Raw genomic sequence first — 26579 nt, forward strand, 5'->3', positions numbered from 1 at the left:
TACAAGACCGTAGAAGTCAGTCCTGTTTCCAGTAAGATTGTTAGTGAAGGACAGGGTTTTTATTTTAATTGGTAACGTCTTCTCTACCTGTGTGGTAGGAAGTAGACATTCTTGCTCACTGCCTCCTTGAGCTGCTAAATGAAGGAACCGTTTTTATGAAGGACTGCCTGGGCACTCTAAAACCCTCCTCTGGTTTCAGCAAGACTGCAGCACCTGTGTTCTGGGTTCTCTTCCCTTCCGCCGCCTCCACCATGGCCACCGCGATGGCATTCACCAGGTCACACATGGTGAGGCCCACGCTGGGGAAGAACAGCTTCGTAATCCCTGTAAACCTCATCAAGTAAAGATATTAGAGCATCATCTGTTACCTTGTGCACCAGGCTCTGTAGGGTAAGCCCTAGGGAAAATTTCTGCATTTAGTGTATGGGAAGAGTCTGACAACTGAGTGTCTCGTTTGTTCTTGAATGTAACAGGCACCAAACCACTTGACATCTTGCCTTTGCTGCCAGAAAGGTTAGCGCCAAATTGTGGGACGCCATGATACACGTTTTTGGTTCTCTCATTCCTGACTTTCTTTCTTCCTTTTCCTTCCTGTTTCTCATTTGTATTCTGTAAGGTTTTATTCATCGCTTAAAGCCACTTGAAGTTCTCTGAACAAAGCCAAGGGAAGAGAGGGTTGTGAGAAGGCCATTCCCGGAGGTGACGGCTCTGGTCCTGGCCCTGGGGACTCTCACGAGCTGTGTCTCGGTTCTGCCTCCACAGCTGCCCTGGGGATGGGATTATTCAGGCTCCTCCAACCTGGGGGAGCTGAAGCTCCTGCTGGAGGAGACGGTCATGCTGCGACGCCTCAAGGGCGACGTCCTCTCCCAGCTCCCAGCCAAACAGCGCAAGATGGTGGTGGTCGCCCCAGGCCAGATCAGCGCCAGGACCAGAGCTGCCCTGGATGCCGCGGCCAAGGAGATGACCACCAAGGACAACACTGTGAGTCCGGGGCTGGAGATGGGGATTGGGAGGTCCCCTTGTGCACAGCTGTTCCTTCCCTGGGGGTGCACCGCAGAGCTGACCCAGAGTCCCCCGACCTTGTCTTCCCGTAACCTCTCCCCCCCGCCCCGGGCAGGATGGTGAGCCTGCTTCATTTCTCAGCCTACCTAGTCCGCTTCCAAAATCTCTTACTAATTTGCAGTTTTCTACGTGTGTAGATCACTGTTGACGGACAGTCACAGAGATAAACCCCAGGGCAACCACAGGATGGTGATATGTATTCTGAATCCCTCAAAGAAAGTTGGAGTTTATATTTAGTGTATTTTGAGAATACTTCCTTTAGTAACGGTCGTTAGAAATTAGTCCTAAGTGTATTTGTTATATCTGTTAACACTCTAACCATGCCATGTCATTTGCTTTAGTCAAAAAAACAAATTGACATTTATATAACAAAGAGTTTTCAAACCCTCTTAACCTTTAATCCTTATTACGGTCATTTATGGTTGGCAACAAGTTGTCACCCCCATTTTATAGAGGGGGAAACTGAAGCTCACAGAGAGTGGGATTTGCCCAAGGTCTTATGGCTACTTCGTGGCAGAGCTGAGGCTATAACCAAGCCTGTTAGCCCTATAAGGGCTCTTTCTACTATGGTGACTTTGTCTTTTCAAAACACTTTCATTTCATATCTGTCTTTAGTGTTATACTGTGCTAAGTGCTATAAAGTAATCTATACCAGCCCCGTTTCTGTCCTCTTGGGATAAAAACCTTGCCATTTTCATTCCCAAGATGACAGTCATTGACATTTTCTGACATTATCATAAAGCATTATCTGGGCTTGATATTACCCTGTATACAGAAACTTAGATCTACATGAGATACCAGCCTTCTGGGAGAGTACAAAATAAATAAGATGACAGGAGACAGAATGTGTGATTTTTTTTTTTTTTTAATGTTATTTTACCATGTGATGAACAAGACTGGCTAGTAATTTTTAAGAAACAGTGTAGGGTAGAGGATGCACTGGTAACTTGTCTAGCAGTATTTAATTTATGCTGTATTATACATAATAATCAGGATGGCCTGGAGGAAGTGAGCAGGCATAACCTCTTTGCCGTGGAGTTTTCAAGTAAAGTTCCTTAACATTGGTGTGGACATACAGACCAGTGGTTCTCAAATTATATTTCAGTGGAACCACGAGCAGAACCAGGGTGTTCTGATTTCTAGAGAAAAAAACGCAGTGAATAAAAATGTTTTCTCAATTTTAGTTTTTTCTTAGAACTTTCTTAAACCTTTAATGTCTACTAACTTTTGCCCACCAGTGAACTCCACCAGACAAGGAAACCAATGAACATGTATAGCATATGTAATATTAATGGGAAAAGTTCAGATGCATGATCTTTTTAGATGCAAAGGTCTGAATGTTTATAAAATGCTATGTTTTAGTTCCTTGTGTGTGTGATGGAAGAAAGTCTATTAGTATTTTGTGGGAGTGCCCAGAGGACACCCTCACCTGTACCCAGTCCATCTCCTGAACCAGGTGGTGGAGAGCAGCCAGTGTAGACAACTGACAAAGCGGTCTGTGGGCATTAGAATTGAGGAGGAAAGTCACATCAAGTGGTCAAGAGGCAACTGTCAGTTGTGCAGTACGGCCAAAAAGAAAAAGAAGTATGGGAATTTTGAACTTAGTGCAGCAAGGTTTGAAAGCATTTTTTAAACTTTCCGCCAATGTACATAGTTAGGTGAGTGGCTCTTTCCAAAGATGATTTCAGATGTAACCTGCAAGTTTGATTTCTGAGTTTATCGACAGGGATGTGAAATTGACTAGGCTGAGCCATGGAGATCAGGAATATTGAGTGTTTATAACTCCCCGTAGCTAGGCAAATCCCTTAAATTCTTTGGGATTTGTAGATAGTTTCTTCCCTAAAAAGGGGAGTCACGACCTGCCTCATAGGCTTGGTGCTGGAAAAGTACGAAGGACTTGTGACAGTTGCTCTCAGTCCTACCTGTTGTGTGTGATTGTTGTCTCTGCTTCTTCAGCCCAGAGTCTTAACACTATTTTGCAGGTTGTGAAAACAAACCCTGAACTGCAGTGTAATTCTTCAAGAATCCAGTGGAGAAGGGGGCCTTGAGTTCTTCCCAGTCCAGTGCTGGAGAATTGCTATGTGCTTCCTTGGTGTCTTGGGAAATTTAAGTTTGTCCCTAAGAGAGACAAATTGAATAGATACAGGTTGCCTTCAGCAGGATGCTCAAGCCAGATACTAACTTCTTTTAGATAGTAAGACAAATTCTTGAAAATGTGGTTTTCTTTTGTGTTCTTTAATGTAAATTCACTTTTATAATGGAAAATCCAAGTAGCAGATGAATTTATGAGCACGACCCTTTAGAACATGAGAACCTTTCTTACTGTAAAGCCCCAGATTTGGTGCATCTCCAAACCGTGGGTCTGACTGGGAGCGCCCTCCTGCCACCTGAACCCGGGCCGGGGAGCCAGTGTCAGCCGGGGCGTGGGCCAGACGGCCATCAGCATGCCTTCCAAGCGCTGACTGGCTGTGAAATCCTGGACTGAAAGTGTTAAAATGGAGAATCATGGTTTTGTGGTTTTAGTCTGTGAATCTGCAGAAAGGACCCCACCACCAGCATTTTTATAGTGACTCTGTAGCCCCAAGTTTCCCTGCAATTTTACATGTTATGGCGGTTCCAGCAAAGCACTGCTAGCCTGTCAAAAAGTGATTTCTTTCTTTGTTCCCTCACACCTTCGCCTCTGGAGGAAGACATTTTTTAAAAAGCTTTAAATCACAGAAGCCAAGGTGAAGCAGCCAATTTATAAAACATAATGTACAGTGAAAGCTTCTTCTCCTTTTCAGCCAAAATAATAGATAGCTCTTCACAGGCTAAGAAAAGCTGACTCTAATCATCTTTTGTCTAAAGCCGTTTTTTGATCAGCAAGACCAGGAACAGAAAAGCGGAGCTGGTCCACGCAGACTTCCTGGTGATGGCATCAGCTCACCTTTCTGCTGTTTGACAATCCATTTAGATTGCAACGTAGAAAAATAAATTCAGAACCCAGTGGATCTAATTTAATAAAAATCTAAGAGGCAGGAGCAAAGAGTGCAGGTTATTTAAAATTTCCCAGGGACTTCCCTGGTGGCGCAGTGGTTGACAGTCGGCCTGCCAATTCAGGGGACACGGGTTCGAGCCCTGGTCTGGGAGGATCCCACATGCTGCAGAGCAACTGGGCCCGTGAGTCACAATTACTGACTGAGCCTGCGCGTCTGGAGCCTGTGCTCCGCAACAAGAGAGGCCGCGATAGTGAGAGGCCCACGCACCGCGATGAAGAGTGGCCCCCGCTTGCCACAACTAGAGAAAGCCCTCGCACAGAAACGAAGACCCAACACAGCCATAAAATAAAAAATAAATAAATAAATAAATAAAAAATTTCCCAGTCCATGGCTGACAAAAGAAGTAAGATAGTTAATGGGCTAGTATTATGTCTACTCAGTTTGAGGAGCTTTTTTTTTTTTAAGATAAAACTATTGATTTCTCCCACATTAAAAATACAATAGATATCTATTGTATAAAATCTGCCAAATAAAGAAAAGTATAATATGTAACATTTATTAAGTGTTTTTTATACTATACTATAAAAAAGATTAACCCATCTATTTATATTATATAATTTTGGCATATATCATTTCGGTATTTTTTCTATAAAATTTATGTGTATTTTGCTTTAAAATATATATTATTTATCTCTATGTATACTATAACTTATGTACATAATAAGCAACATATGTATTTTAAAAGCAAAATTGGGATCTTGTAAAGATACATCAAGTGGGGAAGAAAGCAAGTTACAAAACTATATCTGTATCCTTTTCCATGTTGTTGTATGTTCTTTTAAAACATAATATTTGAAGACTGCATAATGTTTTCTCACCTGGCTGTATTGTAATTTTGCCAATCATTTGTAGTTGGACATTTAAGTTATTTCAGTTGTTCTCTATGCTAAGTAACACTACACTGAAAAAGCAGTTTACATCTGAATTTGTGTACCTCCAATTCTATCCTGAGGATAAATTTTAGGAGTGAGTTGCTGCATTACAGAGCATCGGCATATTTTGAAGACTTTTGGTACCTATTGATAAATCAGCCCCAAAAGGGTTAGTAGCCCAGGGTACCATCCCCCAAGCTGTGTGTAATAATGATGTTTGTTTTCTCACACCCACATTGGCTCTGCGTGTTAAATCTTGGGGCAGGGTTTCTGAAAGTGCTTTTTACCATCTCTCCATCTGTTTTGCCCTCTCCCTTTCTAAGAGCAAGTGTGGAGTGAGTGTGGTGGGAAGGAAGGACCTGACAAGAGTCTCTGAAGGAACAGGAGTTTAATTGTGGATTGAGAATGGGTGGGGTGCAGTCTGCTTGAGGCATACACGCTGCGGGTGAGGTCGTCAAGATGGGAGCCTGACACTGTGCCTTCAGCATATCCTACTAGGGACGCATTCAGTTGGAGGGCCTAACCTGCTGCAGGGGACCCTTTGAGAGACACGAATGGACTCCATGTGAGTTCATGGGCCACACGCGAAAAGTGTGTGTGTCCAGAGCCTCATCAGAATCCTGACTGGGCCTGGGGCTGAGAAACAAGTTAAGACACACACACAGAATCACATCTTCAATGTGAGTTCCCAGGAGGTGAGAGTTGTTTAATTGAACTGCTGCCACAGAATAGGAGGGGGACGGTGCCCACCACTGCCACGACTCATGTAGAAAATGAAATGGATCCACTGCCCCGTCAGTGCCCCTACGGATTCCTATGGTTCCTGGGTCTCTCTCTTCTTTCTTGTCAAGGCCTAGAGGAGAGATGCTGTTTAAAGCCAAAAAACGATTTTGACCAGGTGGCTTTTCTCACCATCTGTGGTGTCTGTAATTTAAGGTACAGTCCAGCTGTGACTGCTTTCCTGAGTTATTAATGAGTTCAGGGCCATAGGCGTTATTACTGTTGGGTCATCTCTTGGTTCCGTGAGGAAGCTGCCATGTCAATCACTGGCCTCACAGGGCCCAGGCCCAAAATGTAGGAGCATCTATAAGCCCATGCTGGCTAGTGGAAGGGGATGGCTGCCCTACCAAGGATGGTGAGCGTATCTGTCCTCTCTGGGAACCCAAGAGTAATGGTAAATGTTATCTCATATTGTTATGAAACTGGTTAAGCACCTCCTGTGTTAGCATTCTTTTTTTTTTTTTTTTTTAATTTCTATTTATTTCTTTCTCCAGTTGTGGCAAACGGGGGCCACTCTTCATCGCGGTGCGCGGGCCTCTCACTATCGCGGCCTCTCTTTGTTGCGGAGCACAGGCTCCAGATGCGCAGGCTCAGTAATTGTGGCTCACGGGCCCAGTTGCTCCGCGGCATGTGGGATCTTCCCAGACCAGGGCTCGAACCCGTGTCCCCTGCATTGGCAGGCAGACTCAACCACTGCGCCACCAGGGAAGCCCTAGCATTCTTTATTCGGATTTATTTAGATGCAAACTCTAAAGAAAATACCGTTTCCTCTTGAGGGAAGTCAATTACCTTCTGTGGACACAGGCCAGAAACACGTGAATAACATTTTGAGATGATACTAGAATAGACTAGTTGGGGTCAGTTGGAAATGACTCAGTAAGTCTTAGAGGTGAGCTTAGTCGGGTATGGACACAAGTTGGCAGAAGGAAAGGGGTGGGGGAACCTCGTGGGCCACTGTCATGTGTAAGTTGTCACCAGGCTGTGATACCTACAGTAAATAGGTGTGCTTAGCAGGGCCACCTTCCCGCTGAGCACATGAGCTTGGTATGGATGGTGAAGCACTACCTGCAATGCCCTTCCAAAGAGCTTGCATGTTCCTTGCCTCACTGGATTCTCACAACAGTTCTCGAAGGGTGACAGAATAGCTATAATGCTACTTTGTCTCCCAGGACAAAACCAGAGTCCAGACAGTTCCTGTGGCGTGGCTAAAGCGAGGGGATAAGTCAGGGCCTCTTGGCTCTGGCGATTGATGTTGGGATTTGTAAAGCTCTTGGTGGTGATGATTATGTCACCGTGTCACGGAGTTCTCAGAGTGGGAGACTTTAAACCCTCGATTTCTCCTTCCACAGAAACAGCAGCAGAAAGAAGCCCTCATTCTCTTCTTCAACCGAACAGCTGAAGCTAAAATCCCATCTGTCATGTAAGTGGTCACCAAGTGTCGACTTCTCTCTCTGTCTTTTTTGAAAAGAAATACCTGTTATCTTAGTCCGTCAGGACGGTTTTATTGCTCTGTAAGAAGTGATTAGAGATTTGAATGATAGTTGCCTTGAATATAAAGTTTAGGGCACCACGGCCTCATCACCCAGGAGGCATAAGTAGGCTTGTCGCTGGAGCCCTGCCAGGATGTGCTTGGGGTCCCTGTGAGATCCTGTCTTAACCCAAGTGAGCTGGAGCTGGAGCCACTTATGAGCAGGGTGGGGTGACCCAAGCACTGAAGGGAAGTTTTCCTCTTGCTAAGAGAACTGTGGTCACTTGCCTGTAGGAAAAAAATTAGGGGTTTCACAGAAGACCAAGAAGCTGCCTTACGGAGATTCTCTGGTCGTCTCCAAAGACATCATGTTTCAGCTGTCATTTACCTAAATAAGAAAGAAGGTGAATATCATCGTTTGTTCAAAAGATATGGGCAAGTGGCTGTTGTCACACTTGGTCTCCTTCTGCCTTCTCAACTAAAGCTGGTGTAATAATTTCTGTTCTTAAAATTATTCACTGACTTGAAAAAAAAAATGTCAATTGTCTGCCTTGGCTAAAGAAAGAAAAACCCACTGCTGTTCACATATCACTGAGATAGAAACTTGAAGCAAGTCTAACGATGTGCAGCTTGCCTACTTTTTTACTGTTTAACATTTGTGTGAGGCTCAGGCAGGATAATGGTCCAAGTGATTCAATTACAGTGAAATGAATTTAGCGTGGGTTGAGCGGTCCCAGATTGGCTGTGGGGACCGAGATCTGTGGATCAGTGGAGACCCACAGCCTGCCCTGCCCTCTCACTCAGCCTCTGCATCTCCCAGCCCCACCGGCCTCTCCCTCCGCACCCTTAAATGCGGTTGGAGAGTGAGTTCGCTGCATTGTTCAAATCACAGACTCTCCGCAAAGACTCCTGAATGTTGGGCAGCTCTCCTTCACCCTCTGGGCACTGCCCTTTTCATTTATGATACTGTTTAAGAGACCAATGAACTCCAGATGTGGTTTTTATGGCCCGGAAACTTGTCTCTCAGACACTAATCTGAATTGCCTCCACTGACATTTCTCATGTGCTGCTGAATAACACATGGCATGGGTGTGAGCCCCTTCCCTCGCTCTCTCAGCTTGTGACCTACAAAATCCAGGGTCCATTGAGTGCTGGGCCCAGAGCCACCCATTTCCCTTAGGAATTTTAAATCTAACCATTTTCCACCTTATAAATAAACTTCGGTAATACCTTGTCTTAGTCCATTCATGCTGCTATGACAAAAATATCGTAGGCCGTGCACCTTAAACAACAAACACGTATTTCTCACAGTCCTAGAGGCTGGGAAGTCCAAGTTCAAGGTGCTGGCAGATTCAGAGTCTGGGGACAGTTCTCTTCCTGGCTCGTAGACGGCCATCTTCTCTCTGTGTCCTTGCATGGCGGAAGGGGGAGGGCGCTTCCTGGGGTCTTTTTTATAAGAACACTAACTCCATCTCCTCCCATAGGCCCCACATTGGGGGTTCGGATTTCAGCCTATGAACTGGGGGGGCAGGGACACAAACATTCAAATCATAACATACCCTATACATACTTTTTCACAATTCCATGATAAATTATATAGTGATTTATAGTTTCCAACAGTTTTGACATCTGTTAACTCATGTCACATTTACAGACTCCTCGTGAGATCAGTAGAATAAGTTAAAATGCAGAAACTGAGTAAATCTAACGTAAATCTCTAAACTTCAGAATCATACAGCTAGTAAGTGGAAATTAGATTATAAATCTTAAAACCCCAATTTCCTCTGATAGTTGCTTTTCTTCCCATTTTTGCTGTTGTTGGTTTTCATTTTAATGGACATCTTTCAATACAAAGCCAAGGTTATTGTGGTCGGCAGATATTTCCAGCTTGGTAACTCAGGGACGTGAGGAAGGGCAGAGCAGCAATGCCACGTCTGAGATGTAGAGGGATGAGAGGCATTAGGAAAGCTGGGGGCCGTGGTGTTTATGGGCTGGCCAAGTTGATTGTGTGGCCTTGTAACTTTCTGATGCTGTAGCAGTTAACTTTTTTGCTTATATCATGGCAAATTTTATGTCTCTCAAACTAATTAAAGTAGATTCTATTAGTACGAACAATTCACAGATTGAACTCAAATCCATACCATAGTTGGTCATAGTGTTGTTTGAAAAAATTCTTAGATGTTTGGAAGAGAGTCCACTTACCTTTTCCCCACCTACCTGTACTATAATAGGAAACCTTGGAGGTTTGTCCTCCAAGGAGAGCAATGTCTGTTCTTTGCCCAGACACACCCACGTGTGGGGATGGCCTCAGGCAGAGTGAGGGCTCCTTGTGTCCTGTCCAAGGAAGCTCACCTTCCCGCCGCCCGTGCAGGAGCGGTGACCTGTACTGGGACTGGGAACCCTCTGCAGGGCGCTAGTGCCAGGGCAAGCTTGGGGTCTGCCAACTGGGTGACTCTCCTCCTTACAGCTCCTGGGGGTCGCTGCCTTCCTTTAAGGCCACAGCTAAAGATAAGGAGCAGAAAGTCAAGAGAAAAACACAGTGGATGGAGGAGAGAAGTAAATTAAAAGCAGAATGAAGACCATGTAAACAAGGCCTTTTCACCCCATATTCCTTGGCCTTGGAAACGAATTCACTTACCACTGCCTTAACTGCTGGCCCTGTGGTTTGCAGTCTGATGTGGGAGGGAGCTGGAGGGCGATCCCTGACGTCTCTTCAGTATTATTACTTACGTCTCAATACTACATTTCCAGAAATTTATTACTGTCAAGAATCCCTCAGTCCCTGCCCAGGCATTTTCAGATCTGTAAACAACACTTCAATCTTTATTGAAAACACATTATAATGATAGTAGCAGCCAAAGTGCAAACTGTTAATTATCTTGTATGATCCCAGGTAATAAGAATGTTTCAGTAACCTATCAGAGACACGTAAAACGTAAGGATACTTTGATTTATTTGTGTTTGGGAGATGACTAAAAAGTACGGAGAACTCTTTCTGCATATGGCGGAAGATGACTTCCCCACAGTTCCTGAGGGCAGGGGGGAGAGGTCAGCTCTCAGAGGAGGGAGAGAATGAGCTGGGGAGGCAGGTACCCGGAAGGTCTACAGATGCAGTCACTTTTCAGTAATTAACCTCAGCTGGATTGCGTATGTGTTTAATTTATTGTGTTGTCATTGTCAAATGCAGTGAATATATCCTGGACCTACTGGAAAGTGGAAGAGAGAAGTTTCTAGTGTTTGCACACCATAAGGTGGTCTTGGATGCAGTTACTAATGAGCTTGAGAGGAAGGTAAGCTCCCTTTGAAATTCAGCACAGGATGCTTTTCTTGTTTGTGTGTCAGCTGCTAAGCAGGCCAAGGTCAGATCTGAGCAAAGAAATGAGATGAAGGTTTCCGGAAACATTTCTGACGACTTTCCGAATAATTTTTCTTGCTTGTAGAACCATGAACAGGTTTGTTTTAACCCATCTTTTAAAATGTTTTATTTTAATAGCTTTATTGAGGTATAATTACCATGCAATGAACTGCACATATTTGAAGTATACAGTTGAGCAAGAGTGGAGGTAGTTGTTGCACAGAAGGAACAAACAGTGCCCACTGAACTGAGAAGGTATCTTGAGACCTAAAAACAAGGCAGGCAGCTCCATACAATCAATGGATCCATTTATTAAAGGGTAACTTACTTGGAGGGTAGGATTGGGTAGATGGTGATCCAGAGCATTTGCAGCTGCACTCTGCAATGCTGAGGAGCCACTGGAACAATTTTATAGTTAACCTAGGGTATAGGGGTATGTGCTTGGAGACAGGAAGTACATTCCTAAGTCAAGATTTATGATGGGTTACTAGTCTCCTGAGCGTCAGGAATGCGTCAGTGAAGGTTGTCATCATCGGAGACTAACCGAGCATACAGGCCACCTGGACCTAATGATCATTAAACAGTATCTATTAACTACGAAGCCCTAGATGACAAAGAAGAGATTTACTACAGTACAGTACAGTGTACTACAGTACAGCCCAAGGTAAGGTCACTGGAAGGACAGGAGGAACTGCACGGGCCCAAGACGGCACCAGTTATGCTAACAGCCACACAGTAGTGAATATATCCGTCAGCCCCAGAAGTTTCCTCCTGTCCTTTGTAATCCCCATTTCTCCCCATCCTCCCATCTCCAGGCCACCACTGATCTGCTCTCTATCACCATAGATTAGTTTGCATTTTTGGAGCCTTATATAAATGTGGAATCAGGGCTTCCCTGGTGGCGCAGTGGTTGAGAGTCTGCCTGCCAATGCAGGGGACACGGGTTCGAGCCCTGGTCTGGGAAGATCCCACATGCCGCGGAGCAACTGGGCCCGTGAGCCACAATTACTGAGCCTGCGCGTCTGGAGCCTGTGCTCCGCAACAAGAGAGGCCGCGATAATGAGAGGCCCGCGCACCGCGATGAAGAGTGGCCCCCGCTTGCCACAACTAGAGAAAGCCCTCGCACAGAAACGAAGACCCAACACAGCCATAAATAAATAAATAAATAAATAAATAAAAATAAATCCAAAGTTAAAAAAAAAAAAAAATGTGGAATCATACAGGATCATACAGTGTGTACTCCTTTTTTTTTTAATCTGATTTCTCTTACTCAACATATTTTGAGATTCATACATGTTACTGCATGTATCAACAGTTCATTCCTTTCTATTGCTGAGTAATATTCCATTGTATGCATGTCCCACACTTTATCCACTCACCTGTTGGTGGACATTTGCCAACCCATCCTTTTTTTTTTTTTTTTTTTTTGGCTGCATTGGGTCTTAGTTGCAGCATGTGAGATCTTTGTTGCGGCATGTGGGATCTTTAGTAGGAGCATGTGGGGTCTTTTAGTTGCAGCATGGGGACTTCTTAGTTGACACATGCAGACAGCCCATCCTTTTTTAGTGACAAGTAGAAACCTGCCCAAATGTGAGGAAATAGATAAATGGTTAAAGTATACTGTTGTTGCATAATGAACTATTACACAGCCATTAAAAATCATGTTTTAGAAAACATTTTAATAATTTAGTTTATTTACAATATAATGTTTATCAGAGAAAAGCAAGATATAGAACTTTTTATTTAAAAGATGTAGCATACACATTGAGAAAAGAGTGATGGGAAAAAATAGATTGGTAATTTATTTTCCTCATAATGTCTGTCTTTATCATTAGAAAACAATAAACGCCACTTAAAACAAGCTGATCTCAGGAACCTAATCCTGTGTTTCCCCTAGGGGGAATTATTCAGTATTTGCTAATTCAGATTTTATGATAATGACTATGTAGAACATAACTACTGTGAATAACAAGAAGTAACTACATAAGGTTATAAGGCATTTAATATATATATTAAAATTAAATTTTTAATTGCAAATAAAAAAAAATTTTTTTTTAAAAGAAAATAAGCTGAACTAAACATGCAACTATCAGATACAACTCAGCAGTTGACTCCTGGGCAGTTATCCCAGAGCAGTGAAAAGTTACATTCCCATAGAAACTTGTACACCAGTGTTCACGGCAGCTTTATTTGTAGTAGTGCAAAGCTGGAACCAACCCAGATGTCCTGCCAAAGGTGAACAGGTAACCATGGTACATCCCTGTCACAGAACACTGCTCGGCAGTGAGAAGAAATGAGATGCGGGTGTGTGTGAACCGACTGTACGTGCGACGGCAGGGATGATACTCCGGGCAATGATGCTGAGTAAAAAGCGCCCAGCCCCACAGGCTGCACAGCGTTTGACTCCATTTATACGTGTTCCTGAAGTGGAACATTTTAGAAATGCAGGACAGATTAGCAGGGACTGGGTGGGTGAGGGGGAAGCGGGAGGGAGGCGGGCAGGGCTATGACAGGGCTACAGAGCATCCCTCTGCAGTTACAGCTGTTCACTGTCTCGCCTGTGAAGGCGGACACGTGAAAACCCACATTCGAGATAAAGTTGCGTAGAACACACACACACAGGAGTTTAAGTAAAACTGGGGAAATCTGGATAAGGTCAGTGGATTGTATCGAAGTCAGTATCCTGGGTGTGATATCATGCTATAGTTTTACCAATATTACCAGTGGAAGAAACTGGGCAAATCATACGCGGAATCCTTCTCTGTATTATTGCTTAAACTACATGCGAGCCTCCAGTTATCTCAACACAAGTTTCAATTGGAAAGGAAAGGAAAGACCGGGAAAGAAGCTCGGAAAGCAGTACGGAGTGGCGAGCTTGACGGTCCACCCGGCTTGGAGCCAGAGCAGCGCGGGGCTCTGTCCCTGGAGCCGTGCCGCCAAGGCCCCGCACCTGCGCCCACCTTGCTTCCCTCTCCTGTTCCCGCAGCGAGTGAAGCACATCCGCATCGATGGCTCCACCTCCTCGGCCGACCGCGAGGACCTGTGCCAGCAGTTCCAGCTGTCGGAGGGGCCCGCCGTGGCCGTGCTGTCCATCACCGCCGCCAACATGGGCCTCACCTTCTCCTCGGCTGACCTGGTGGTGTTCGCGGAGCTGTTCTGGAACCCAGGGGTGAGGGGCGTGCTCCTGGCTGCTGGCAGAGAGAGCCAGTGGCGGGGGGAGGTGGGACCTCTGTGCGCTGTCCCTGGTGCCTGCCTCATCTTCCCTGTGTTTCTGTTAGGCCTGATAAACACGCTTATACTTTGCACATCCATTGGCCGGGTATTAGGTCTTCACAACAACCTGCTCAGTAGTAGGCTTATCGACCATCTTATCACCAATGGGAAGGTTGAAGTTTTAGAAGGAGTCTCAGGATCCATCTCTCCATGAAGAAGTTGGAGCACAGAGAGCTCAAGAGCACAGCTGTCACTTACGGGGAGCACGTGGCAGCCCTGGCCCCAGGCCTCTGCCTTCCCCACCTGAGCCCCTTTTATCAACCGCCCCTGGGAGCCACTTTACCAGTGGGGCCACAACAGGGCGACTGCGGTGGGTATTCCCTGAACATGCCCCGGGTGCCCACTGGCCTTACCCGATCAGCTGTGGCAGCAGATGGAAGACATTTGTTTGGACTCAAAGTTTTCTCCTCGACTCCAGAAAGAAGTTCTTTCCCTTCTGATGTTCTGACCAGTGTGGCTCTCATCGACCACACGTCGGCGACGGCTGTAACGATGGGTGGGCTTAGAGCATGAAGGCATTTCATAACGGAAACCATGTTCTTGGTTTTCATTATTCGTTGTAGGGTTTACCACCGTATAAAAGAGCCACCCTACCCCCTGATCATATATGGCCTCTCCCTGGGCGCGGTATCTCTGTCTGTTTAGAAGATAACTTTTCACTCCGTGGAGGGAGAGTGGCAGTGTGCCGGCTCTCCTTCGTCACAGCTGGTGGCAGAGCTGAAGCTGGCTCTCCCTCAGCAGCGCCCAGCACCTGGCCCGGCCCTGAAGGGCCATCCACAGCTACCCAGCTGCAGATTGAGGTCCCCCCTGCTGACCAGTATTGTGTTTGCTTCTCCCTTTTGTCAGATGACAGACCGTTTGTGGACAGAGGCTTGCAGGCCCCCTGCCACGTGACACTCAGTGAGGAGGAAGGGTTGTGGTGAGGCTCCGGGGCCAGAGGCCACCTGCTGTGGTGGGCCGAGCAGCATCCAGCCTTGACCTACATGCTTCCCGATCCCCGCCCCGCAGGTGCTGATGCAGGCTGAGGACCGGGTGCACCGCATCGGGCAGTCGAGCTCCGTGGGCATCCACTACCTGGTGGCCAGAGGCACGGCTGATGACTACCTTTGGTGAGGCGGCTGGCTGGCCCGGCAGTTGGGTTGACACCGATGACGTGTTCCCTTTGCTCCCTAAGAGCCTCTGCTTTGGGGCAGGTCTCCAGGGATCCACACAGAAGACCTGCTAGTAGTGCCCTCCCCCTTTCTTCATGACCCTGTTTGACCTCCTGCACAGTGTTACTGGTGGCTGCAGGGGGCATGAGGAAATCCTGTAGGAATAAGGGGATGTGGCGCCTTCCCACTGACCTGAGACAAGGGAGGAGAACTTATTGGGATGAAATGTAGGTGGAATTTTGTTTGTAAAACACTCTGTTCCCAGACGTGAAGGCCTTTGCTGAGTCAAGGAGACTGCCCCCTCGGCCCCCGTGTGAGGTGTGCTGGTACCGTAAGGCCACATGTTACAGCGCTGCTGTGGGGCCATCGGGGGAAAGGGGCTCACCCCGGGCCATGTAGTGCTTCCTTAGCAGAGACGGGGTCAGATTTTTAACTTGGGGGTTTCATGTCCATTACTTAAGCAAAAACTCCCCAAATGCTCCCTCCCCATTTCCATTTCCCCCTTCCTCATATAGTTTCTTGATTATCTCATTAGTTTCCACTATCTATCTCTGTTTCCAGCATTATGACTAAGGCATCTCACCTTTATTTTGCGTGTGGGTTACCCCTACTTCCCTCTCTGTTAATGGATTTGTTAATTGGGCAGCTCATAACAGCGCCAGGTTCAAATTTTTGTTGCAATAGCATTTATTTCCTACACATCTTCCAGTAGAAAGAATTTTGAGCCTGACGATGTGAGCCCTGACTTGGTCGGTTTACAATAGAGAGGTCAGTATTTCAGGATGGGCGTTTGTGCCTGAAGAGACGGAGAGATGTGAAACAGTGAGCGTGTCTCACAAGAGCAGGGGCTGGTTCTCGCTGTAATCAGTCTGCTGGTTCTGTGCAGGTTGTTTCCACTGCAGCTCATTTCTCCCCAACAGGCCCCTGATTCAAGAGAAGATTAAAGTTCTGGGTGAAGCCGGGCTTTCTGAGACCAATTTTTCAGAAATGACAGAAGCCGCGGATTATTTCTACAAGGTAACACCAGCATGTGGCTCCCTGCCACTGGGGTGTCCAGAGGTCCTGAGCGGGAAGGTGTGAATCACTCCTGGGGACCTCCCCCAGCTGGGGAGCTAAAATGATGGCTGCATTCGTTCTCGGGTCAATCCGTGTGTGCGCATCCGTTTATGAAGAAGTGCTGGCATTAACTCCTGCTGCTTCTGACATGCCTTCCTAGATCCTCGAAAACCAGGGCCTCCAAATGCTGCCTCTTCCATCAGGCCATTAGAAACTGACAGAAAACTCTCCATGGCAACAGTTGAATTGTTGCAAAAAGTACATAGCAACACCACCGGAACACATCCCCCGCGCAGAATGGGGAGTGTTCACATAGGGTATTGCTTCTGTGTAGCACATTTTCCCCTCTGTTGCTGCACCTTATCCTCAGTGTCTCCCCATTTTATAGAGGGGTGAGCAGAGACTTGCGGAGCAGCAAGACTGTCCCGCAGTCACGGGTCACTTGAAGCCAGCCCAGGCGGAAGGCTTCCAAACTCAGCCAGCGTTCCCTGTGTGACAGCCCCTCTTATTGTCAAGGAGAGTAAGAGGCCTGTGAGCATCCTTCCGTGACCAGGTGGGGCCTTGTCAGAGGTGCTGAGAGGAGGCCTGTTTGCCTCTGGAGAGGGCAGCCCGGGGCCCAGCAGGCCTGCCCTGGCCTAGCTCTCCAGTCCCATGGCTGCCACAGCCCTTCCCCCTCCATTTCAATGAAACAAGGTAGAGAGGAGCCAGAGTTGCAAAGACTCCCAAAGGCTGGTCTTCTTTCACCTGCTCGGGTGGTTGACAAGGAAGGTGAGAACTCGGGAGGTCCTGCCTGATGGAGGGCGACCCCTGGGGAGTCATTTCTAATGAGAGCATGGACAGAGGTCTGAGCCTCGTGTAGAAAGGCGGCCCTGCGCTTCAGGAAGCTGACATGCCTCCTCCTTCCTGTGGAATTGCTGAGCATCAGAAGCTGAGTCAGGTCGACACGATCTTGTAGGTGATGCTAAGACTTGTCTGAGGATATAATCTTTCATTTACATTTGCTTGCAACTAAATTCTTTCTTTGTAATGTAATTATTGGGATAAATAAGCCTCAGGGGAGATCATATTTTTGAACACAGGGTATAAATTATCCTTATAATTAATAAGCCAATTTTAAAACAACCTTCCTTTTAAACTCTTCAAAGAACTGTCTAATTCAGTTGAATGGTGACTGTTTTGAAAGAGCCTTGGTTGTTATATGCCCTTTGAAAAGAAAGAGCCTTATTTTTAAAGGATTCTCAACTAATGAGAATAGGTTTATTTATAACTCATTTATTTATACTGGCCTGACCCTCAGTTGCTTTGAATTAGTTAAGAATTTCTGCCTAGGGACTTCCCTGGTGGCGCAGAATCCGCCTGCCAGTGCAGGGGACACGGGTTCAAGCCCTGGTCCGGGAGGATCCCACATGCCGCGGAGCAACTAAGCCCGTGCGCCACAACTACTGAGCCCACGTGCCGCAACTACTGAAGCTTGTGCGCCTAGAGCCCGTGCTCCGCCACAAGGGAAGCCACTGCAATGAGAAGCCCACGCACCACAACGAAGAGTAGCCCCTGCTCTCCGCAACTAGAGAAAGCCCACGCACAGCAACAAAGACCCGATGCAGCCAAAAACAAATCAATTAAAAAAAAAAAAAAGAATTTCTGCCTAAAGTACAAATGGAGTTTATCAATATTTATTTTGATTAATAATTATATCACTTTAAAAAAATTAAAATAGGGCTGAAAACTGTATCAACTATTAGGAAAAGAAAATGTTGCCTCCTGTATAGGAGCCAAAAGCAGAAGAGGTCATGTCTGCCTGCCTGCTGAGAAGGGAAGTGAAATATCGTCTGATCTTGGAACTTGCTTCCCTTTAATTATGCGTGCTCCAAGTTAGCACATAGCGTTGCCATCAAGTGCACATGGAGAGCTCAAATGCACGTGGAGAGCTATTTCTACCTGGAGTAGGCTGCCTTGTGGGCGGCATTTCCTCGACCTTGCAGTTGCTCAGACAAAAGCTGATATCACAGAGGAGGACATGCAGCTGGTGTGGGGCTGACCTTAATGACCTTTAATGTCACTTCCCATCTGAATAGCTGGGATCCTGAAAGGCGAGAGGATGTAGGGTACAGATTATTGAATAATCTAGAGTCCTTGCAGGATCAGTTTTCAAGAGCTTCACTTCACCAGTGTGGAGGGCTTCTGTGAAAGCAAAGAAATAGTGGCCAGTTAGGTTGAGACCTGACTACAGAGGGCCTGGAAAGCCAGGGAAGCAGCATTAGACTTGATGAGGTAGGCACAGGGGTGCCCAATGATGTGATAGGAAAATCTTGTTAGAGGATAGTCTGTAGGGAAAAATCAGCCTGGAAAAGACCGGTGAGCAGTTGACGTGGGAAAAGGCCTGAGGTGGGAAGTGCAGTGAAGCCATTGCAGATCCAGGCAGGTACAAAGCAATGTGGCCCAAGTAAAGAGCCTGCCTACTTTACAAGAAGTATCTGGGAGGGAACAGACGGAGAAACCGACCTGATGCAGTTTGATGTGTGAGATACGGAGTCAGGATGCCCTGGTGATTGCAAGCTGCGGGGACTATGAGAATAGTGCGAGACCATCAAAACTAGGGAACAGGACCTGGTTTGGGGATGTAGGAGTGAGATGACAGATGGTTGTGGTTTTTAGACAGGTTTATTTTTATGGACCTGTGGGAGGTCAGTGGAGATACTGAATATGTGCCTCTGGGTTGAATGATGGCCAGGGTTAGGAATTTAGACAGAGGAGAGATCAGCAAAGGGGTGAGAGCAAGCCTGTCGTCTGCTGTGGTCTTAACAGCTGGGCGTGATTTTAGCACTACACCATCGTTGTCAATGCATAGATGCAGTTGGAGGGCATTTTGATCGTTTGTAACTTTAGGGTAGTCAGAAACAGGTACATGTATCTACTTATCAATATGTTAAGTGTGTGTTTTATAACCACTCTGAAAATTAGGTATAAACCGTGGCTGAACACACCAATTTGGGAGTTGAATTACAGCCTAACTAACCTCTTAGTGGAGAAAGGCTTGGGAGCGATTTCAATATTGAAATACTGATTTGTAAAGTTAGAAGGGAGAAAACATTCCCAACATAAGTTAGTGTGAGAGCAGGTCCTGTGTTGCTTTCACAACCATTTGTTTTTTGTTTTTCCTTCTTTACCCAGCAAGCAGCAGAGAAGCTAAGAAGCCAGACACAAAGGCAGTGAGGCTGCTTGAGTGATAAATAGTTTACTGAGCTGGTCCCACAGTGGTGGAGAGAGGGTCAGTGTTGGTGCCTGGGTGCTGATGTCTTTGTCTTTTCTTCCTCTGGCGAAGGACCCAAAGCAGCAGAAGATCTATGACTTTTTCCAGAAGTCCTTTGAGGAAGACGGAAGCGATATGGAGCTCCTGGAGGCAGCGGAGTCCTTTGACCCGGGAAGTGGTTCCCATGACACGGGAGACACACTGGACGAAAGCACATTGACAGGCAGTCCACTGAAGAAGAGCAGATTTGAATTTTTTGATAACTGGGACAGCTTTACCTCTCCTCTGTAAGAGGGGCAAAAAATGCATTAAAAATCATGGAATTTATTAAAATAAGGCATTTTTTTTGAAAGCCTATGCTCCTCTGGTCATTACCACAGTGTTGGTCTCTGTCTCCAAGCCCAGCGGGTTACCAGGCCGTGTGTCAGCATTTCCTTTCATTATGTGTGGGTTTGCTTGGGTCTTAAGTAACCTTAGCTTAACCTACTGAGAAACAGACAGTAGGCTGTAGTAGTGGTGATTCATGTTCTTTAATTAACGAGGTGCTTCCTACACAGCACCCGGAATCTAGATTTGTAAAATTTATTGATTCAACAAATATTTATAGAGCACCTAATATGTGCCAGGCACTATTCTAAGTGCTGGCAGCAATTCACTAAAGAAAAGAAGAAAGTACACGCCTTTGCCGAAGTTATCATGTAACAGGAGAGGCAATAGTTATATGTTCTATGAAGAAAAATACAGTAAGCTAAGGGTTTACAGCAGGGGTTGACAAGCTTTTTCTATAAATAGCCAGATAGTAATTACTTTTGGCTTTATGAGCCAGGATGTCTGTGTTGGAACTGCTCAGCTCTGCTTCTGTGGTGCAAAATCAACCATTAGATAATCCGGAACAAGTGACTGTGGCTCTTTTCCAATAAAATCTGTTATGGACACTGAATTTTGAGCTTCTCATAATTTTCATGTGTCACAAATGACTATTATTTTCAACCATTTAAAAGCATAAAAACTGTACCTGGCTCACAGGCCATACAAAAACAGGCAGTGAGGAGGATTTGGCCCGCGGATCATCGTTTGCTAACCCCTGGTTTAGAGCAGCACCGTCCAATAGAAATATAACACAGGGCACATATGTGTTATATTAGTATTACTAATTTGATCCTTCTTTATTTCCAAAGAGTATTTTTAAAAATGAAGGATCAAATTAGTAATACTTTTTTTAACCCAATATATTCAAAATACTGTCATTTCAACATAATCACTATTTAAAAAATTATTGAGAAACTTTTTATTCTCTTTTTCATACCAAGTCTTCAAAATCCAGTGTGTATTTGACACTAACCGCACATCTCAGTCTGAACTAGCCATGTTTCAAGTGCCCGGGGGCCCCTGTGTTGGCAGCGCAGGTTTAGAGACGGGTGCGGGGAGTGGTGTATCACGTGGGAAGAGGAAGGTGATGACACTGGAGAGAGGTGGGCCAGATGGTGTAGCGCTCCCGGGTCATGGTGAGGGTTCAGATTTCATTCCGAACATGAATGGAAGCCACTGGTTTTGAGCAGGGGTATGAGGCAATCTGATTATACTGTTAAAAGAACACCCAGCTTGTGTATAGGAAAGAGATGAGGAAGGATGAGCGAGGGACTGGCTGGGTAGGAGGGGCTACTGAGCTCTTGCAGCCGACCACAGGGGCGACGCTGGGGTGGGCCGAGCCAGGGAGCAGGGTGAAGGAGGTGGGAAGTGGTTGGAATCTGGATATATCTTGGATGTGAAGCTGAAAGAATTTGCAGATGGATTGCCCACGGGCATTTGAGGAAGAGTCAATACTGAGACGTGGGGTTTTGCCTCAGCAAATTGATGGTGCTCTTGGCCACTTTGAGATGAAACAAAAAACGGGAGAAGTTGGGGGACCGGGCGAAATCAAGGGTTGGTTGTGGACTTGCTGAGTTTGAAATAGCCGCTGGACAATGTGTGGCAGCCTTGGAGACACCCACCCAGCTCCCCCTTGGAGGAGGGACTTGCTGCCCAGCTGCGGAAGTGCAATCAGCAAATAGCCTCCACCTGGCCACAACTTCCGGTTAGTCTCAGGCCACAGAAAGCCACTTTGTCTGAGGTTACACCCTTCCCGGGGCAGCCTGCATCAGTGACTGAGCAAGGTGGGTCTGATGCGGGACACCGCTGATGGGCAGTCTTCACTGCATGGCTCCCACTCCACGCTGGGTGGTCAGCGGCTCTTCCAGGCCTGCCTCGCAGCTCACCTCCCTCTGCCCCACCCTGCTTCCATTCCTCCCCTTTCCTTTCACAGGTGATCCCTAAAAAACATCTTGCACCCCAAACTCCATCTCAGTTTGTTTCTGGAAAACCCAGCCTGTAGCAAGGTCCAAGCGGAGATGTTCCGTAGGCAGTAGGGTATCTGTCTTCTGATTCTGCCTCCACCGGATGTACATGGTATTTATAGTCATGCAGCCAGATGAGATCATCTAGGGGTCCGGTGGCTTCAGGAGAAAAGCAGATCTGACCAAAAGCCGAGCACTCAACTTTTAGGGTTGGGAAGAGGAGAAGGAGATCCAAATGGGTGTCCAGGATGGGGATTTTTTTATTTAAGTGTTTCAAAAACAAAGAAGTTGCTGCTCTAATTGGTGTTATAGGAAGCCGGGGGCCAGGTGTAAGTGAGGCCTTGCAGTGAGACCAATGTTCTTGGTGGCAGTGAAAGCTGCCTAGTTGTGCTGGTGTGATGGTGTGTGGATTGTCTGTTAAGCCTGAATCGTTTTGCACTGTGTAGTAGATGCAGGGCCCTGACCAGGATGAGCACTTTTCGCATACTGACATAATGAACCCCACCTCGGAGGAACGTAGTTAACTTTTCACTGTGCAGATGCAGAAACTGAGCTGAGGGCATCTCAGCTGGGAAGAAGCAGAGTGGCCTCTGCAGCCTGGCTGTCCCCCAAGAGCCCACTCTAGGGGTCAGTGTGCTGTTCTGCCGGGGCTGGAGGCCTACAGTGCTTTGGGGGGGCCTGTGAGCAGTTTGTTACACGGCCCCCTCCCCAGGGACTCAGCCCTGGCTGTGAACCTGTGCTGGCTTCCCTGCAAGCCCCCAGCCACCTTGCTGCTCTGCTCAACAAACCAGAACAAGACCCTGGAATGCACCCCTTTCTCATCCCTTTGACTGTCCTTTCCTGGGCTCCCAGACAGCTCCAGTTGAGAGAGGGGATCTTTGGGGGCCACCCAACCCCCCTCACTGCTGTTCAGGCTTACTGACCTCTCAGCACAGTCTGGACTGGGGGTCATGTCCTCTGTAAACTCCAGCCTCAGGAAATAACTAGGAAGATGCTGACCTTTCTGCTTTCCTCTGTCAACCTTGGTTTTTGGTGATTGTGCTTCCTATTAATCACAGTGTTGATAACACTGCTCCTGGCTTCCCTGCAGGGTCAGAGCTCTTTAGAAAGTCCAGCCTGAACACCTAAGTCTAAGGAGCGTGAGTTGCTTCTTCTGTTTTTCCGAGAAGGATTGTGGAGATTAGCAGCTGAGCCTACATCCGCCAGCTTATCCTGCCATGAGAAGCCCTGCTGGGGCCCCAGATCTCCATAAATGATCGGGACTTTTGTATCCTCATCACCCGCTGACATGAGAACTACCCACGGTTGTCTGGAGAAAATTCAGGGCCAAAGGCTTGGGAGAGAACTCTTGTCTGGGCTCTCCTTTGGGCCACCTGAAGTTGTCTCACACCATCTCACTCCCAACTCTGTATTTATTTTTTAATTTTGTGAGCTGTCAACATTTTTGTCTATAACACGACCAGTCTTGCTGGAAGCTTCCAGAGGACAAATGATTGTCTATCTAAATTTTACTATAGAGAGGGAAGACAACAGAAGCAAGAAGAACTACAATTCTGCAGCCTGTGGAAGGAAAACCACATTCACAGAAAGATAGACAAAATGAAAAGGCAGAGGACTTTGTACCAGATGAAGGAACAAAATAAAACCCAAGAAAAACAACTAAATGAAGTGGACATAGGCAACCTTCCAGAAAAAGAATTCAGAATAATGATAGTGAAGATGATCCAGGACCTTGGAAAAAGAGTGGAGGCTAAGATCAAGAAGATGCAAGAAATGTTTAACAAAGACCTAGAAGAATTAAAAAACAAACACCTAGAAGAACTAAAGAACAAACAAACAGAGATGAACAATACAATAACTGAAATGAAAAATACACTAGAAGGAATCAATAGCAGAATAACTGAGGCAGAAGAACAGATAAGTTACCTGGAAGACAGAATGGTGGAATTCACTGCCGCAGAAAAAATAAAAAAGAATGAAAAGAAATGAAGACAGCCTAAGAGACCTCTGGGACAACATTAAACGCAACAACATTCACATTATAGGGGTCTCAGAAGGAAAAGAGAAAGAGAAAGGACCCGAGAAAATATTTGAAGAGATTATAGTTGAAAAATTCCCTAACATGGGAAAGGAAATAGCCACCCAAGTCGAGGAAGTGCAGCAAGTCCCATACGGGATAAACCCAAGGAGAAACACTCCAAGACACATAGTAATCAAACTGGCAAAAATTAAAGACAAAGAAAAAGTATTGAAAGCAGCAAGGGAAAAACGACAAATAACATACAAGGGAATTCCCATAAGGTTAACAGCTGATTTCTCAGCAGAAACTCTACAAGCCAGAAGGGAGTGGCATGATATACTTAAAGTGATGAAAGGGAAGAACCTACAACCAAGATTACTCTACCCGGCAAGGATCTCATTCAGATTTGATGGAGAAATCAAAAGCTTTACAGACAAGCAAAAGCTAAGAGAATTCAGCACCACCAAACCAGCTCTACAACAAATGCTAAAGGAACTTCTCTAAGTGGGAAACACAAGAGAAGAAAAGGACCTACAAGTACAAACCCAAAACAATTAAGAAAATGGTAATAGGAACATACATATCGATAATTACCTTAAACATGAATGGATTAAATGCTCCAACCAAAAGACACAGGCTTGCTGAATGGATACAAAAACAAAACCCATATATATGCTGTCTACAAGAGACCCACTTCAGACCTAGGGACACATACAGACTGAAAGTGAGGGGATGGAAAAAGATATTCCATGCAAATGGAAATCAAAAGAAAGCTGGAGTAGCAATACTCATATCAGGTAAAATAGACTTTAAAATAAAGAATGTTACAAGAGGCAAGGAAGGACACTACATAATGATCAAGGGATCAATCCAAGAAGAAGATATAACAATTATAAATATATATGCACCCAACATAGGAGCACCTCAATACATAAGGCAACTGCTAACAGCTATAAAAGAGGAAATCAACAGTAACACAATAATAGTGGGGGACTTTAACACCTCACTTACACCAATGGACAGATCATCCAGGCAGAAAATTAATAAAACACAAGCTTTAAATGACACAATAGACCAGATAGATTTAATTGATATTTATAGGACATTCCATCCAAAAACAGCAGATTACACTTTCTTCTCAAGTGCACATGGAACATTCTCCAAGATAGATCACATGTGGGTCACAAATCAAGTCTCAGTAAATTTAAGAAAACTGAAATAATTTCAAGCATCTTTTCCGACCACAATGCTATGAGATTAGCAATCAATTATAGGGAAAAAAACGTAAAAAACACAAACACATGGAGGCTAAACAATACGTTACTAAATAACCGAGAGATCACTGAAGAAATCAAAGAGGAAATCAAAAAATACCTAGAGACAAATTACAGTGAAAACATGATGATCCAAAACCTATGGGATGCAGCAAAAGCAGTTCTAAGAGGGAAGTTTATAGCAATACAAGCTTACCTCAAGAAACAAGAAAAATCTCAAATAAACAATCTAAACTTACACCTAAAGGAACTAGAGAAAGAAGAACAAACAAAACCCAAAGTTAGCAGAAGGAAAGAAATCATAAAGATCAGAGCAGAAATAAATGAAATAGAAACAAAGAAAACAATAGCAAAGATCAATAAAACTAAAAGCTGCTTCTTTGAGAAGATAAAATTGATGAACCATTTTATTAGCCAGACTATCAAGAAAAATAGGGAGAGGACTCAAATCAATAAAATTAGAAATGAAAAAGAAGAAGTTACAACAGACACCACAGAAATACAAAGCATCCTAAGAGACTACTACAAGCAACTCTATGCCAATAAAATGGACAACCTGGAAGAAATGGACAAATTCTTAGAAAGGTATAACCTTCCAAGACTGAACCAAGAAGAAATAGAAAATATGAACAGACCAGTCACAAGTAATGAAATTGAAGCTGTGATTAAAAATCTTCCAACAAACAGAAGTCCAGGACCAGATGGCTTCACAGGTGAATTCTATCAAACATTTAGCAAAGAGCTAACACCCATCCTTCTCAAACTCTTCCAAAAAATTGCAGAGGAAGGAACACTCCCAAACTCATTCTATGAGGCCACCATCACCCTGATGCCAAAACCAGACAAAGATACTACAAAAAAAGAAAATGACAGACCAATATTACTGATAAATATAGATGCAAAAAATCCTCAACAAAATACTAGCAAACAGAATCCAACAACACATTAAAAAGATCATACACCATGATCAAGTGGGATTTATCTCAGGGATGCAAGGATTCTTCAATATACGCAGATCAATCAATGTGATACACCATATTAACAAATTGAAGAATAAAAACCATATGATCATCTCAATAGTTGCAGAAAAAGATTTTGACAAAATTCAACACCCATTTATGATAAAAACTCTCCAGAAAGTGGGCATAGAGGGAACCTACCTCAACATAATAAAGGCCATATATGACAAACCCACGGCAAACATCATTCTCAATGGTGAAAACTGAAAGCATTTCCTCTAAGATCAGGAACAAGACAAGGATGTCCACTCTTGGCACTATTTTTTTTTTTTTTTTGGCTGTGTTGGGTCTTCATTGCAGTGCGCGGGCTTCTCATTGTAGTGGCTTCTCTTGTTGTGGAGCATGGGCTCTAGGCACATGGGCTTCAGTAGCTGTGGCACATGGGCTCAGTAGTTGTGTCTCGCAGGCTCTAGAGCGCAGGCTCAGTAGTTGTGGCGCACAGGCTTAGTTGCTCCACAGCATGTGGAATGTTCCCGGACCAGGGCTGGAACCTGTGTCCCTGCATTAGCAGGCAGATTCTTAACCACTGCGCCACCAGGGAAGTACCCTCGCCACTATTATTAAACATAGTTTTGGAAGTCCTAGCCATGGCAATCAGAGAAGAAAAAGAAATAAAAGGAATCCAAAT

The 26579-nt window shown here is 45.3% G+C and overlaps 1 protein-coding gene across 1 annotated transcript in view; it reads left to right on the forward strand.

The window, feature by feature from the left end:
- The window catches only part of SMARCAL1 (SNF2 related chromatin remodeling annealing helicase 1), a 48277-nt gene extending 28032 nt beyond the window's left edge, over window positions 1-20245 (forward strand). The window contains exons 10-16 of the mRNA XM_082466203.1: window positions 763-981; window positions 7102-7172; window positions 10408-10510; window positions 13562-13744; window positions 14857-14957; window positions 15920-16016; window positions 19378-20245. Coding sequence (XP_082322329.1) covers window positions 763-981; window positions 7102-7172; window positions 10408-10510; window positions 13562-13744; window positions 14857-14957; window positions 15920-16016; window positions 19378-19596 — 993 coding nt within the window. The 3' untranslated portion in view covers window positions 19597-20245. The remainder of the gene's footprint in view (window positions 1-762; window positions 982-7101; window positions 7173-10407; window positions 10511-13561; window positions 13745-14856; window positions 14958-15919; window positions 16017-19377) is intronic.
- Window positions 20246-26579: the final 6334 nt, after the last annotated feature.

Source organism: Balaenoptera physalus, assembly GCF_965194825.1.
Source record: "Balaenoptera physalus genome assembly, chromosome: 6".
Taxonomy (NCBI): Eukaryota; Metazoa; Chordata; class Mammalia; order Artiodactyla; family Balaenopteridae; genus Balaenoptera; species Balaenoptera physalus.